Source organism: Theropithecus gelada, chromosome 2 (genome assembly GCF_003255815.1).
Source record: "Theropithecus gelada isolate Dixy chromosome 2, Tgel_1.0, whole genome shotgun sequence".
NCBI lineage: Eukaryota > Metazoa > Chordata > Mammalia > Primates > Cercopithecidae > Theropithecus > Theropithecus gelada.
Window position 1 is genome coordinate 21,624,774 of NC_037669.1, and position 15,785 is coordinate 21,640,558.

The 15,785-nt window shown below is 41.9% G+C and overlaps 1 protein-coding gene across 1 annotated transcript; it reads left to right on the forward strand.

Moving 5' to 3' along the window:
- The first annotated feature begins 5,359 nt into the window (after positions 1 to 5,359).
- Positions 5,360 to 10,095, forward strand: LOC112619730 (putative protein FAM172B). The gene is made up of 2 exons (XM_025377860.1): positions 5,360 to 5,648; positions 8,066 to 10,095. The coding sequence occupies exon 2, from the start codon at positions 8,075 to 8,077 to the stop codon at positions 9,161 to 9,163; it is 1,089 nt and encodes a 362-aa protein (XP_025233645.1). The 5' UTR covers positions 5,360 to 5,648; positions 8,066 to 8,074; the 3' UTR covers positions 9,164 to 10,095.
- The last annotated feature ends 5,690 nt before the right edge of the window (positions 10,096 to 15,785 follow it).

Sequence of the window (15,785 nt, forward strand, 5' to 3'; positions counted from 1 at the left end):
GGGGAGGGGAAAGAAAAAAAAAAAGCCAGCAATGTGCGAAGCGCGCTTGCGCAAGAGCCGTCGCCTGCCCTTCGACCGGAAATCAGCTGCCCCTCCCACCATCAACCGGAAATCATTTCCTGGGACTTTTCTCTGTGGGCTGTCTCCTCCAGCGTTTTTTTGGTGGGGTTTATTTCATGATCTGATCCCCTCTGGGGAAGTGAACCATCTGGGTGCTCGATTTTAGCTTTGTTGACTTTGAAGATTAGATTGACAACAATTAAAAGGGGAAAACAGGAACTCCTCCGGTTCACTGGATCTCGCGAGGTGGCCAAACAACTCTGAAAACAAAACGCTAGTGTTTGCAGTATTACGTTCCTGACAGCCTCTCTTACATATTTGCCCCAAACGCCCTTCCTCGAACTCGGAAACCAAAAGATTTTAAGATGGCAAAATCACCTAATAATAGCCTAGCTATTAGTTTAGCATTTGCACTGGAAATAAGTAGGCTGACGAGGAAAAATGTCTTAGAGAGAATTTCTTTTTAAAATTAAAACTCGTGATTTTTAAAGTTCCTTAAAAGCTAGAACTTAATTTTTCAATAACTGAAATACTGAGATGACAAAAAGTGGGTGGCTGTAAACTGGAATTTGTTCAATTAACATTTACCACGATACTTAAGGGACTAGACCGGTCATCAATGAACTCAAGATCTGGTACTATTAGCCTGATCCCTAATGGTGCATATCTGAATAATTTTTAAATGAACGTGTAAGCTTTCATGACGATTTAATCACAAGTTTAACAAAATTCAGCACAGTGCTCTAAGCAGGGAAAATGTTTCTGGCATGTTCCAAGCCCGAAGGGACTCTGGAAATCAGGTTTGATTCCCAAGCCGGCCCTTTTATACCCCTCACCCCATCCCTCCAACGCCCATCTCCCATCCTAATGGAGTCAATAAAGGGATCGGCCCAACTCGTCCACTAAAGCAGTCCCCTTCTTCATGAGTCAAGCCTTCCTAATTATAATATGGTCAGTCCCCAGGTAGAGGTGAGGCCCCAGGTGTTGTGGGGTGTTGGGCTTGGGGAAGTGTTCTACATGGCAGTAATGACCGCAAGGCAGATACACTGTAAGTCTTGCTGGGATTGAGGTTCACTCTAAGGATTTCATTTTGTTGGTTTATTTGGTTAATTTCTGTTTAACAAAAACATTGCTTTCTGAAAAATAATTGAATGTTCAGTTTCCTCACAAACTAATTTTTTTAACCAAAGAACTTAACTGACTCAGAAGTCAGGCTGGGCCGGGCACAGTGGCTAACGTCTGTAATCCCAGCACTTTAGGAGGCCGAGGCAGAATAGCTTGAGCCCAGACATTCAAGACCATCCTGGGCAACAAAGCAAGACCCCCCTCTCCACAAAAATATACAGGCCAGATGCCATGACTCACCCTAGGCGGGCGCATCACTTGAGCCCAGGAGTTTGATATGAGCCTGGGCAATATAGTGAGACCTCCTCTCTACAAAAAAATTTAAAAACTAGCCACGCATGGTGGCCAGCATGCCTGCAGTCCCAGCTACTCAAGAGGCTAAGACAGGAAGATCACTTATGGGGTTGAAGTTGCAGTGAGCCTTGATCAGGCCCCAGCCTGGGCGACAAAGCAAGACTGTCTCCAGAAAAAACAACAAAAATTACCCGGGCATGGTGGAGCACACCTATAGTCCCGGCTACTGGGGAAGATGAGATTTAAGGATTATTTGAGTCCACGACTTTGAAGCTGCAGTGAGCTATGATCACTACATGGTACTCCCGCCTGGACGACACACAGATACCCTACCTCAAAAATAAAAATAAAAAATAAACTTCCCAGACAATTCTGTTACATACTCCAATTTGGTAAAACCAACACTTAGTGACATCTGCTTTTCTTTTTTCCTATCTCTGATATTATTTTTTCTATATGTCCTTGCCTCTGGTGGATTAAATACAGCTTTTTTGTTTCCTAGGGAGAGGTGAACAGTGGGGAGGGACATTATGTACTTTCCTCTTATTTTGAAATTTCTACAGATATAATTTCACAATCACTATTATTTTCTACAATTTACTAAATGGAATTGTAATACAGGCATTATTATTTTTCTAAAAAACTGCATAATCACTTTCTGTGTTGGGAAAAGAAAAATAGTGCTGCTTTTGTACCAAAACAGTATTCTTTCTTTAAAATATATTTTCTAGAGGTGTTGTGTTTTGTTTTGCTTTCCTAAATATGAAAATAAATGAAAACTTACTCATTGTAAAAAAAAAAAGTATCATTAGATATTTTTAAATTTTCTGAGTAAAAGTATTCTCTATTCTGTGCTTCTTAATGGCATGGTATATACGAAAGGACCTTGTTCCTAAATATAAAAAAGGATTATAATTACTGTATTAGATTATTACTCTGTAACCAGGGGATTTCTTAACTTCTCAGATTATAAAATTACTTTTTTATAAAAGCTTACTAATCACCTGTGAAAAATGTAAATATTGTTAAATGTAACCACTTTTGATCCTAGAAAGGAAAGGGATTCCTTAAAAATCCAAATATGCTAATTAAAGTTATTTGCGTCTATGATTCCAGTGTCCCACCCACCCTCTTCTTTAAAGATAATCACACCTAACCTAGAGAAGTCAAATTCAGAGAACTCGAAAGTAGAATAGTGGTTGCTAGTGCCTAGTGTGAGGAGAGTGGGGAGTTATTGTTTAATGGGTCTAGAGTTACAGTTTTGTAAGATGAAAAGCATTCTGTGAATGGATGTCAGTAATGGTTACACAACAATGTGAATGTACGTAATGCCTCTGAACTGCACACTTAAAAATGGTTAGAATGGTAAATTTTGTTATGTATATTTTCACAATTGTTTTTTACTTTAAGAAATAACCACACCTAGAATAAATCATTACAGCTGTGTCACCACCTAATCCAGGATACTGGAAAAGCCTAATTTCAAATTCTCTCTAATGCGTATATGCTGTTCTCCTTTTTTAAAATTTTAGTCTGCATTAAACGACTGGAGTACTTGACATAGTAAACAAAGTGCCTACCAAATGGCCTCACAGAATTTTTGGTGAATGAATGAAAGAAAAAGTCAAATACTATGCATTTTTAAATCTTTGGTAAAAACTAATCTTGGGGTGGGAGGAGGGTGAGGGTTGTAAAACTACCTATCAGATACTATGCTCGCTACCTGGGTAATGAAATCATTTGTATACCAAACCCCAGTGACACAAAATTTACTCTTGTAACACATTTGCACATTCCCCCGACCCTAAAATAAAAGTCAAAAAGGGAGGGGAAAAAATCTCTCAGGCTCCTGAGCTGCCTCAGTTACTTTGGGCATGCCACTTTACCTTTGAAAGCCTCAACTTATCCATTTATAAAATAAACATGTTAGCTAAGCATATCAATAAAGTCCCTTCTAGCTCTAATAGTCTTTTTCTTGAAGATAAACTATTGAAGGAAACCAGAAAGTCACCTCAAAATATGCCTTTTTTTTTTTTCTTTCTGAGACCAAGTTTTGCTCTTGTTGCCCAGGCTGGAGTGCAATAGCACAATCTCAGCTCACCGCAACCTCCACCTCCCAGGTTCAAGTGATTCTCCTGCCTCAGCCTCCCAAGTAGCTAAGATTACAGGCGCCCGCCACCATGCCCGGCTAATTTTTGTATTTTCAGTAGAGACGAGGTTTCACCATGTTGGCCAGGCTGGTCTTGAACCCCTGACCTCGTGATCCACCCGCCTCAGCTCCCAAGTGCTGGGATTGCAGGCGTGAGCCACTGCGCCCGGCCAAAATATACCTCTTTTATATAAAAATTATTTTTGAGCCGAAGGCAATTAAGAAGCAGGAAATGGAGGGAAAGCTCTCTCCTCTTTTTTCTAGCTAAAAGGCAGGACATAAATTCTCTCTAGACTCTTACCAGACCAGAAAGCCCCAGACGAATCTGCAAACAAACCTTACTGTATTAGTTTCCTTCTGTAGATTTACATTCCCACAGTTTCTCACCCTTAGAAGTCTAAAACTCTTTCCTTTGTTCTTTCTTCTCTCCACAAATTTATTGTTCTTCGTTGAAGATACTTACATAAGCCAGAGTTGTAAGCCACTGTTTTGAGTTACTCCTCATTTAGGTTTCTCTAAGGTGATGTGCACTGCATGCATTGATAAACTACTTTGTTTTTCTGTTGTTACAAGGGTTCATTCCAACTAGGAACTCATGAGGGTTAAGGAAATAATTATTTTTCCTCCCCTAAACTATCTTATTCTAAACCATTCTTTGGAAAATTAAGCATAAAAATTGTCTCATTCTCTCCCTCTTTTGTTTAATGAACCATATTGAATTTGCTTGAGATGGTTTATCTTGATTTGCAAAAGATAAAGCATATATAAATTGATGGTTGGGATATTCTCTAAGAATAATTCATAACCTTTGACATTTATTAAGTTTAGAATGATAACACAAGTCTCTATAATTTTCCAAAAGCTTTGCATCTTTCTCTTATGTATTAATGTATTGCTAGAGGACTTTTAAAGTATGCTTTACTTCATGTGCTTGGCAAAAAACTGTAAAATTCTAACAATATTTAAGTGCTTACTGTGCACCAGACACTATTCCAACAACTGGAGATACACTAGTGAACAAAACCAAGTCCCTGTTCCTGCTGTCATGGAATTTACATTCTAATGGAGAGAAGTAGACAATAAGCAAACATATGTCAGTTGGTAATAAGTGCCCCCAAAAAAAAAGGAAGGGAGAGAGTTACTCTTTATGATAGACTGCTCAAAGAAAATCACTCTGATGAGATAAAAAGTGGGCAGAAACTTTAAAATAAAAGTCCTATAGATATCTATAAAGGGGAGGAATATTCCAGGCTGTGGGCCTAGCAAGAGTGAATACTCTTAAAACAGGAGCTTGCTTCACAAATTGATGGCAAAGTAGACCAGGTGCGACGATGGTGAAGTAAACAAGAGAGTGGTAGGAAATGACACCTGAGAAAGAGCTAAGCCCCAGATCATGTAACTGGATGAGTAAGCCAGTGAGAGAGTGGTAGGAAATGACACCTGAGAAGGAGCTAAGCCCCAGATCATGTAACTGGATGAGTAAACCAGTGAGAAAGTGGTAGGAAATGACATTGGAGAGCTAATGGCCATGTGAGACCTTGTAGGCCATGGTAAGAACTTAGTTTTTATTCTGAGTGAGAAGGGAGACCATTGAGAATTTTAGTAAGCCTGTGCATCTAGACTGTGAACTTCATAGGTCTCAGTTCACTACAACCCCCTTGGGTTGGGCAGGGTAGCTAGAGTGGGCTAGAGTTGGATATTTCCCTTCCCCCAAGTCAGTTAGGCTCTGATAAAACCCCGGCAGGTTAGCCTCTGATTAAATAGCTTCTCCTGAGGGCAGACCTTGTTAAGAAGAACAAAATGCTCTGGCGTATTTCAAAATGGCTCCTTTTCCCCACCCACTACCAGAGGCATGGATAGTCACCCTGAGGACCTGTGAGAGCTCCAGGAGCTTAAACAAAATTGGGGAGCGAGGAAGAGGGGATGGCTAGGTCCCTCTGACTTGTCCACACTGATCCTTCACATTGACCTATCCTGGTAGTTGTTCCATTGGCGGCTTCAGCAGCTACTCTCTGCTCTGGTAAGTTGTGATTCTCTATATTGACGTGCTTTCAGTCCCTCCGATTTTGGAGGCAGTAGTATGTCCAATAACCTTACTTCTTTTATGGATCCTATGAAGAAGAGCTTTTCATTTTCAGTTTGTCTAGGTTTTTACTTGTTAGGACTGAGTAGCAACTTCCAAGATTTTTACATGCCAGTCTGGAAACAAGAAGTCAACAAACATCACCACTGAAAATTTTGAATAAGGTTATGACCTCCCATTAGATTGTTTCACCATGGCCTCAATGTAAAACATTCTTGGATTTTTGAAGCATGGATTTTTGCCATGCATTGCATCCATTTTCAAGGCTTTTTTTTTTTTTTTAAAGGATGGTTAAGTCTGTCAATTATTTACACTTTAGAAAAAGTAAATTAATTACATAATAACATCTGAGAGAGAGGCTGAGCATGGTGACTCACACCTGTAATCCCACCACTTTGGAAGGCCAAGGCAAGAGGATCACTTGAGGCCAGAAGTTTCAAACCAGCCTAGGCAACATAGTGAGATCCCGTCTCTAAAAAAAATTTGTTTTAATTAGCCAGGCATGGTGGCATGTGCCTATAGCCCTAGCTACTTGGGAGGCTGAGGTGAACTGTGAGATCAGAAGGTCGAGGCTGCAGTGAACTGTGATCACACCACCACACTCCATCCTGGGTGACAGAGTCAGGCCCTGTCTTTCAAAAATAACACCTGAGATCAGCAAAGACTAGATGCATTTTTAATAGAAAAGGAAGGAATAGCGAGCAGTCTGGATAGTGCTTTGGACAACCAAAAACCTTTGTAAAGTACCTTTTGGGTTAGAGGGGTCAGAGAATAAGATTTAGAAAGTGAGAAGGGAGTAAGAAATCTTAGACCAGCTTATTGAAGTGGGGAAAAAATTAATTTAAAAATTTAAAAAGATTTGGCCAGGTGTGATGGCTCATACCTGTAATCCTAACATTTTGGGAGGCCGAGGCAGGTGGATTGCCTGAGCTCAGGCATTCAAGACCAGCCTGGGCAACACGGTGAAACCCCGTCTCTACTAAAATACAAAAAAAATTAGCTGGGCATGATGGCGGGCACCTGTAATCCTAGCTACTCAGGAGGCTGAGACAGGAGAATTGCTTGAATCTGGGAGGTGGAGGTTGCAGTGAGCTGAGATCGCGCCACTGCACTCCAGCCTGGGCGACAGAGTGAGGCTCCATCTCAAAAAAAAAAAAAGAAAGAAAAAAAAATTAAAAGAGATTTAAGACATCCAAGCAGGCACCATTTGAATTTTGCCTTAGGCCTAATAGCAACTCGAGTTACACTGAAAATCATTTGGAGTGCTACTTATTGGAAGTGGGTTGTAGTTTGCCAGTGTCAGTGTTAAGAAATTAAGAAGGGAGAGTGTTAACATATTTGTTAAGAAAGTTCATTTGAAAGTCAGCCTTATCCGCAATCACTCCTCTGACAGTTGTTTGGCTTTGGGGACAGCCACTTAACCTTTCAAAGCCTTTTTTTCCGGCTTTAAGCTCTGCCTAAGGAACTATCTAAGTTAACTTCTCATCTAGCCTATTTTTCTTCCTTCTCAGACATCAGAATAACTGTATCTTCTAGTATTCGCTGAATTGATCATAATCTCCATTGCCTGATTCACATTTCACTCCCGCTTCTATCTTCTGCCATTCATTTAACAGCAAAAGTTATTAAATATCTTCTGTAGAAATAAATGAAGACCAACCAAATGAGAAAAGCCTATTTATTCTGAGCCTGCTGTAGCAAGGGAGTCCACCACTATCACTTGCGTTTTGGCAGAGACTCAAGGCAGCAGAAGAGTAGGAGAGCTTTATAGTGGGGAAAAAAAGAAAAGACTTCACATTTGCCCTGATTGCAAGTTGTCGTGGAGAAGCTGTAGGTGAGCTAACTAGAAATGGGGACATCTTGCGTGATTGGTTAGGGGTACGTATTTGGCTCTCTCTGGTTGGTCTCAGGTTGGAAATAGGGACAAAATTAGGAAAGCTGTCAGATATTAATGAAGTTCTTGCCATTTAGCGCCAAGTGTTGTAGAAGTTACCGGTTAGTTTCCTGAATTGTCACTAGTGATAGAGATCTGATTTCCTGCCAGTCTGATTTATACCAGACTGACTTCCTGAGTTGTTTATTGTAAATGAGGGGTTGGCTTCCTGGGCAGGTTGTGTGTCAAAAAAATCCATATTTACATATGGTCTCTCCATTGTCCCTTCATATATTCAGTCTCTCACTGTTTTGAATCATTCACAATTATTTCGAATTAACATCTTTACCACTGGTTAGAAGGTTAATGTCTTTCTGACCCGCTTAGTTTAGCATCATGTGCCGCAGGAAGAATTTGACAAGCTGAAATTTTCATTTGACTTTTACTAGCACTGATGTACTATTATTCTTTTAACTTTCAGTGGTTACCAATGACACAGGAGCTGAGCTTCCAAAAATTTATTGAACAATCTGACTTACTAGGAGAACTTAAATATGACTTCAATGAAAAAGCTGAATTCAGACACACTGAAACACAAAGGCCTTTTGTCTTTAACTATTATGAAAATGTGCTTGAGAAAAATAGCAAGCGCTACCAGGCCCTTGGCCATTTGCTTGAACAATATATTTATGAGCTTTTGGAGAAGGTGTGCAAATTACAAAAAGTATATATCCCACCTGAGGCTGATGAAGAAGAACCAAGAAGCTTCTTTTTTATGAGCGAGAAAGCATTAACAAATCACCATTCTGCTCTTCTTGTCCTTCTTCAAGACCATGGGGTCTTTCGAGCTGGTCAGTGGAGTCAGCAGGCAATAGTACATCATGGTCTCCAACACGGAAGTCAGATACCGTGTATTCAAATGGCATTGCAGGCACATTATGATGTAATGGTGCTAAACCCCAATGATAATTTTGTGGAACTAAAGATGGAAAAAGAGTGGCAAGGCCTTTTAACACAAAATATTGAGTCGTCTTCTCTAAAAATGGTTCCAGGTGGGAGCTTTTTCTCTCTCCAGCATCCTCCCAAATGCATTCCAAAAAGATGCAGCAACACCCCCGAAGAACACATGGCTTACATATGGGATTACTTCATTTCAAAGACTGAAGGCAAGGATATTGCCTTCATTGTACATGGTTATGGAGGCTTGGTTTTTATGGACTTGCTTGTTCGTAGAAGGTGGGAAGTGATGAGCAAAGTATATGCTGTTGCACTTATTGACTCTGAACATCATGTAGGACACCAGCTGGGAAGTGATGTACAATTATTAGCATGGATAAAGCACCACTGCCGTGAATGGGTGACAAGTCCTAAGCCTTTGGATAAACCTGCAGCTACTGTTTTCAAAAAGGAATTTCCTATGGTTTCTGCTGGTACAGAAAAGTACAGCTTAGCCCCTTCCTCTAGCCTTCAGTCAATTTTTAAGTACTTTAAAAAAGCTTTAAAAGCCAGAACAACCATTAATTTCTCTCAAATGCCAATAGTGACTAGAGGTTCCACAAAAAGAAAGCAAAGTGCTTAAACTACTTTTGTCATCTAAGGGTTTTTTTGTCCTTCTGCAACTTTGCTAATATAGATTCTGGAAGGGAAAAAAAAAACACTTTCAACTCACACACAATATGATGTTCTGGCTTGAGGTTTGATTTGTTACTTTTTATTATTTTGTTTTTATGAGGCAGGGTCTGATTTTGCTGCCCAGGGTGGTATGGAAATCTGGCTTCAAGCGAACCTCTTACCTCAGCCTCCCAAAGTGCTGGGATTATAGGCATTAGCCACTGCACATGGCCACAGTTGTTGCTTTTTTTTTTTTTTTTTTTTTTTTTGAGGAGGAGGAGGAGGAGGAGTCTCACTCTGTAGCCCAGGCTAGAGTGCAGTGGCATGATCTCAGCTCACTGCAACCTCCGTCTCCCAGGTTCAAGCAATTCTCCTGCCTCAGCCTCCCAAGTAGCTGGGACTACAGGCACGTGCCACCACGCCCAGCTAATTTTTGTATTTTTACTAGAGACAGGGTTTTGCCATGTTCCCCAGACTAGTCTAGAACTCCTGACCTCAGGTGATCCACCCACCTTGGCCTCCCAAAGTGCTGGGCTTACAGGCATAAGCCACTGCACCCGGCCATTTCGTTGCTTTTTTGAAAAGTGAACATATTCTCTTTTGTAGCCTATTGATGAACTGGGAATTCAGTGTCATCATTAATATTTTACAGTGTTAGTTAAGTGTGAAGATCTTTTTTTAAAAAAGCTATGGTTTGATATAATGACAGCAAAATGGCAATTGATAAAAATTAGATATAGAATCAATCTTTGATTTCTGTAATATTAATATCATAGTAAAATTACAAGTGAACATAAAAATTAAACATCATAAGCAAACTGCATTCTTTGTCTGTTTATGTTTTTTGTTAAAATTTGTTGTACTCCGTTCACCAGGTCTGAAGAAAAAAAATGTTTTAATAAATTTCTTGGTCTTGTGTGTGTGTTCACTCATATCTTCAACTAATATCTGAGTGCTTACTATGTGCCAGTCAAGACTAGGTGTTTGGGACACCGTAGCAAACAACCCCAACATTGCCTTTCTCTTTACAGAGTTTACAATGGCCAAGAAATTACAAATGTGAAGAGTGTTAAATAGTAGAGGAGAGTGGGTGCAGACTGGGTTCAGTGTCTCATGCCTGTAATCCCAGCACTTTGGGAGGCTGAGGTGGACGGACCACCTGAGGTCAGGAGTTTGAGATCAGCCTGGCCAACATGGTGAAACCCCATCTCTACTAAAAATACAAAAATTAGCCAAGCAAGGTGGTGAACGCCTGTAATCCCAGCTACTTGGGAGGCTGAGGCAGGAGAATCACTTGGACCTGGGAGGCAAAAGTTGCGGTGAGCCAACATCGTGCCACTCCACTTCAACCTGGACGACGAGAGCAAAACTCTGTCTTTGGAAAAAAAAAAAAAAAAAAAAAGGAAAGGGTGCCACGGAATATCTAGCATGAGAGCTAACCAACCTTGGGGTTCAAGGAATATTTCCCAAAGAAAATGATGCTTAGTTTGAAGAACAATAGTAGTTGGCTAGGGGAACAAAGTCACAGGCAAATGAACAGCCTATGCAAAGGTTTTTAGGCAGGAGAAAGAAGTCTAGCTCAGCTACAGCTGAAAGATTGAGAAGGAATAGTGTGTTCAGAAATAAATTATTTAGGACACTTGCTGATATAGTTTGGATTTGGATATTTGTCCCTACCCAAATCTCACGCTGAATTGTAATCCCCGGTGCTGGATGTGAGGCTTGGTAGGAGGTGTTTGGGTCATGGGGGCGGATCCCTGACAGCTTGGTGCTGTCTTCACAATAGTGAGTTCTAGTGAGATCTGGTCATTTGAAAGTATGTGGCACCTCCCCTACCCTCTCTCTCTTGTTCCTGCTCTGCCATATGAGTGGCCTGCTCCCCTTCACCTTCTGCCACGAGTAAAAGCTCCCTGAGACCTTCCCAGAAGCCAAGCAGATGCCAGTGCCATGTTGCCTGTATAGCCATCAAAACCATAAGCCAATTAAGCCCCTATTCTTTATAAATTACCCAGTCTCAGGTATTTCTTTATAGCATGCAAGAACACCTTAACACAGAAAATTAGTCCCAAGGAGAAAGATGTTGCTAGAAAGATACCTGAAAATGTGGAAGCAGCTTTGGAACTGGGTAATAGGCAGAGGTTGGAATGGCTTGCAGGGCTCAAAAGAAGACAAGATGAGGGAAAGCTTGTAGTTTCGTAGAGACCGGTTAGATGGTTGTGTCCAAAATGCTGATAGTGATATTGACAGTGAAGACCAGGCTGACAAGCTCTTAGATGGAAGTATGGAACTTAGTGACGGGAGCAAAGTTCACCCACGTTATGCCTTAGCAAAGAGCTTGGCTGCACTGTGCCACTGCCCTAGGTTCTGTGGAAGTTTGAACATGAGAGTGATGATTTACATATCTGGCAGAAAAAATTTCTACACAGCAAAGCATTCAAGATGTTGCCTGGCTGCTTCTAACAGCCTACATTCAAATGTGGGAGCAAATAAATGACTCAAGTTTAGAATTTATATTTAAGCGGGAAACAAAGCATGAATGTTTGGAAAATTTGCAATCTTCCCATGTAGTAGAGAAAAAGCTTTTTCAGGAGAGGAATTCATGTGAGCTGTGAAGTAACCTCTTGCTAGAGATATTTGCGTAACTGAAAGGGAGCTAAGTGCTAATGTCCAAGGCAGTGGGAAAAGTCCTTGAGGACAGACATTTCAGAGACATTTGAGGCAGCCCATCCCATTACAGGCCCAGAGGCCTAGGAAGGAAGAATGGTTTCATAGGCCAGATCAAGGGCCCCAGTGCCCTATGCAGCCTCAGACACTGCTTCCCACATCCCAGCTACTCAAGCTTTAGCTAGGATTCAAAGGGGCCCAGGTTCAGCTCAGGCCACAGCTCTAGAGGGTGCAGGCCACAAGCCTTGGGGGCTTCAATATGATGGTAAACCTGTGGGTGCACAGAGTGCAAGAGTTGAGGCTTGGCAGCCTCTGCCTGGATTTCAGAGGATATATGGAAAAGCCTGGGTGGCTAGGCATGGTGGCTGACACCTGTAATCCTAGCACTTTGAGAGGCCAAGGTAGGTGGATCACTTGAGCCTAGGAGTTCAAGACCAGCCTGGGCAACATGGCAAAACCCCATCTCTACAAAAAATGCAAAAATTAGCCAGGCCTGCTGGCAAATACCTGTTGTCCCACCTACTCAGGAAGCTGAGTTGGGAAGATTGAGCCTGGAATATCTAGGCCCACAGTGAGCCATGATGGTGCCACTGCACTCCAGCCTGGGCAACAGAGTGAGATCCTGTCTAAAAAAAAAAAAAAAAAAAGCCTGACTCTCTAGACAGAAGCCTGCTGTAGGAGCAGAGCACTCACGGAGAACGTCTCCTAGTACAGTGCCAAGAAGAAATGTGGGGTTGAAGGCCCAACACAGAGTTTCTACTGGGGCACTGCCTAGTGAAGCTGTGAGAAGGGGACCACCATCCTCCAGACTGCAGAGTGGTAGAGCCACTGGCAGCTTGCACCCTGTACCTAGAAAAGCTCCTGGCTGTCAACAACCTGTGAGAACAGCTATAGGGGCTAGAACCTGCAAAGTCATAGGAGCGGAGCTGTCCAAGGTCTTAGGATCCCACCCCTTATACTAATGTGCCCTGGATGTGGGACATGGAGTCAAAGGAAGTTATTTTTGGAGCTCTAAAAGTTAATGACTGCCCTGCTAGGTTTCAAGCTCATATGGGACTTGTAGCCCCTTTCTTTTGGCTGATTTCTCTGTTTTGTAATAGGAATGTTTACCCAATGCCTATACCTCCATTGTATCTTGGAAGTAACTAACTTCTTTTTTATTTTATAGGTTCATACAAGGAAGGAGCTTGCCTTGCCTCAGATGAGACTCTGGACTTTTGAGTTAATGCCAGAATGAGTTAAGACTTTGGGGGACTGTTGGAAAGGCATGATTGTATTTTGCAAAGTGAGGAGGACATGAGATTTGGGCCAGGGGCAGAATGATAAAGTTTGGATGTTTGTCCCTGCCCAAATTTCATGTTGAATTGTAATCCCCAGTGCTGGAGGTGGGACCTGGTGGGAGGTGTTTGGGGTGGGGGCAGATTCCTCATGGCTTGGTGCAGTCTTCATGATAGTGAGTTTTCAAAAAATCTGGTCATTTACAAGTGTGTGGTACTTCTCCTTACCTTGCTTGCCCCTGCTCTTACCATGTGAGATGTCTGTTCTCCCCTCACCTTCTTCCATGATTGTAAGCTTCCTGAGGCCTCTCCAGAAGTAGATGCTGATGCTGTGCTTCCTGTACAGCCTGAAGAACCATGAGCCGATTAAACTTATTTTCTTATATATTACCCAGTCTTAGGTATTTCCTTATAGCAATGCAAGAATGGCCTAATATACTTGTTAAAGACAGTAAGGAAGACCTTATACTAGAAGGACTACTGCAGTGAGGAATTTGCAGTAGGAGAGAAAGATCAGGCTCAACTCTGAATACAAGGACTAGTGGGGATTTACAGCCAAGGAGCAAGGTGGGGTCCGTGGATGAAAAATTACTAAAAGAAAATATCAGGGCTATGTGATGGTTAATACTGAGTGTCAACTTGATTGGATTAAAGGATACAAAGTATTGATCTTGGGTGTGTCTGTGAGGGTGTCCAAGTATTGATCTTGGGTGTGTCTGTGAGAGTGTTGCCAAAAGAGGTTAACATTTGAGTCAGTGGGCTGAGAGAAACAGATCCACCCTTAATCTGGTGGACACTATCTAATCAGCTTCCAGCAAATATAAAGCAGGCAGAAAAACGTGAAAAAAGAGAGATGGGCCTAGCCTCCCAGCCTACATGTTTCTCCTGTGCTGAATGCTTCCTGCCCTTGAACATCAGACTCCAAGTTCTTCAGTTTTGAGACTCAGACTGGCTCTCCTTGCTCCTCAGCTCACAGACAGCCTATTGTGGGATCTTGTGATCATGTAAATTAATACTTAATAAACTCCCCTATAGACACACATGCACACACACACACCCCCCCATCCATCCATCCTATTAGTTCTGTCTCTCTAAGAAAACGCTGACTAATACAGGCTAAGAGGGATTCTTGCTAAGGCAGGCCAGGGTGATAAGATATCATGCATGGAGGGTGATGAATTTGATCAGATATCAAAGGTTTTCAGCTATCAATGGTGGAGATTTTCACTAAAATGACTCAAGAAGATTCTTTTTTTTTTTTTTTTTTTCCTTCCTTTTCTTGAGACTGAGTCTCACTCTCACCCATGCTGAAATGCAGTAGTACAATTATGGCTCACTGCAGCCTTGAGCTCCCAAACCTCATGTGACTTTCACACCTCAGCTTTTTGAGTGGCTGGGACTACAGGCAAGTGCCACCAAAACCTCACTATTTTTAAAATTTTTTGTAGAGATGAGGTCATGCTGTGTTGCTCAGGCTGGTCACAAACTCCTAGGCTCAAGCCTTGGCCTCCCAAAGTACTGGGATTACAGGCATGAGCCACTGTGCCCAGTCCTAACAGGATGCCTGCTAAAACTGGACTAAACAGTCTAACTGAAACTATTAGGTTGGTGCAAAAGTTATTGCGTTTTTTGTTATTTAAATGGCAAAAATTGAAGTAGCTCAACTCAGTTGTGGTTATAAGATTATATTGCTCTGGGGGGGCTATAGACTAAATATTTGTGTCCCCTTCTCTCCCCGCCAACAAAATTCATATGTTGAAACTTAATCTTCAATATGATAGTATCTGGAGGTAGGGTGTGATTAGGGGAAGTTATTAGTTCATAAAGGCCTCCACCCTCATGAATGGGGTTAGTATTCCTATGAAAGAGGCCCCAGAGAGCTGTCTTGCCCAATCTGCCATGTGAAGACACAGTGAAGAGATGGCCATCTGTGAACCAGGAAGTGAACCCAGACATTTGCTGGTGCCTTGACTTGAACTTTCCAGCCTCCAGAACTGTGAGAAATAAATTTCTGGGTTATGTGTATGTGTGTGTTGGGGTTTTGTTTTTTGATTTTGTTTTTTGAGATGGAGTCTCACTCTATCACCCAGGCTGGAGTGCAGTAGTATGATCTTGGCTTACTGCAACCTCTGCCACCTGAGTTCAAGCGATTCTCCTGCCCCAGCCTCCCGAGTAGCTGGGATTACAGGTGCCTGCCATTGCACCTGACTAATTTTTGTATTTTTAGTAGATATGGGGTTTCACCATCTTGGCCAGGCTGGTCTTGAACCCCTGACCTCGTGATCTACCCACCTTGCCTCCCAAAGTGCTGGGATTACAGGTGTGAGCCGCCATGCCTGGCCAAATTTCTGTTGTTTATAAGCCACCTAGTCTGTAGTATTTTTGCTAAAGTAACAATTCTTTGCTTGGCCAAACTTTACTCAGGCTCCTGAACCTTGCTCTAGGCCCACTGTACACTTCCTTGTAAAATCCAATTTTAGTAAAGAACTCTGCTAAATCAGGTTAGCAAGAATCCTTCACCCTTAATGCTGGATCACCCTCAATACCTGATCAGGTTTCTCATCCTCTACCACCCACCAGTGATGCCTGATCACCCTGGCCTATCCTCAGCAAAAATCCTGTTAGGTTGATTTAGCCATAATTCTCCTT

What these genes read in the sequence shown, in the direction of transcription:
- LOC112619730 (XM_025377860.1), top strand. Translation starts at nt 8,075, where the DNA reads ATGACACAGGAGCTGAGCTTCCAAAAATTTATTGAACAATCTGACTTA.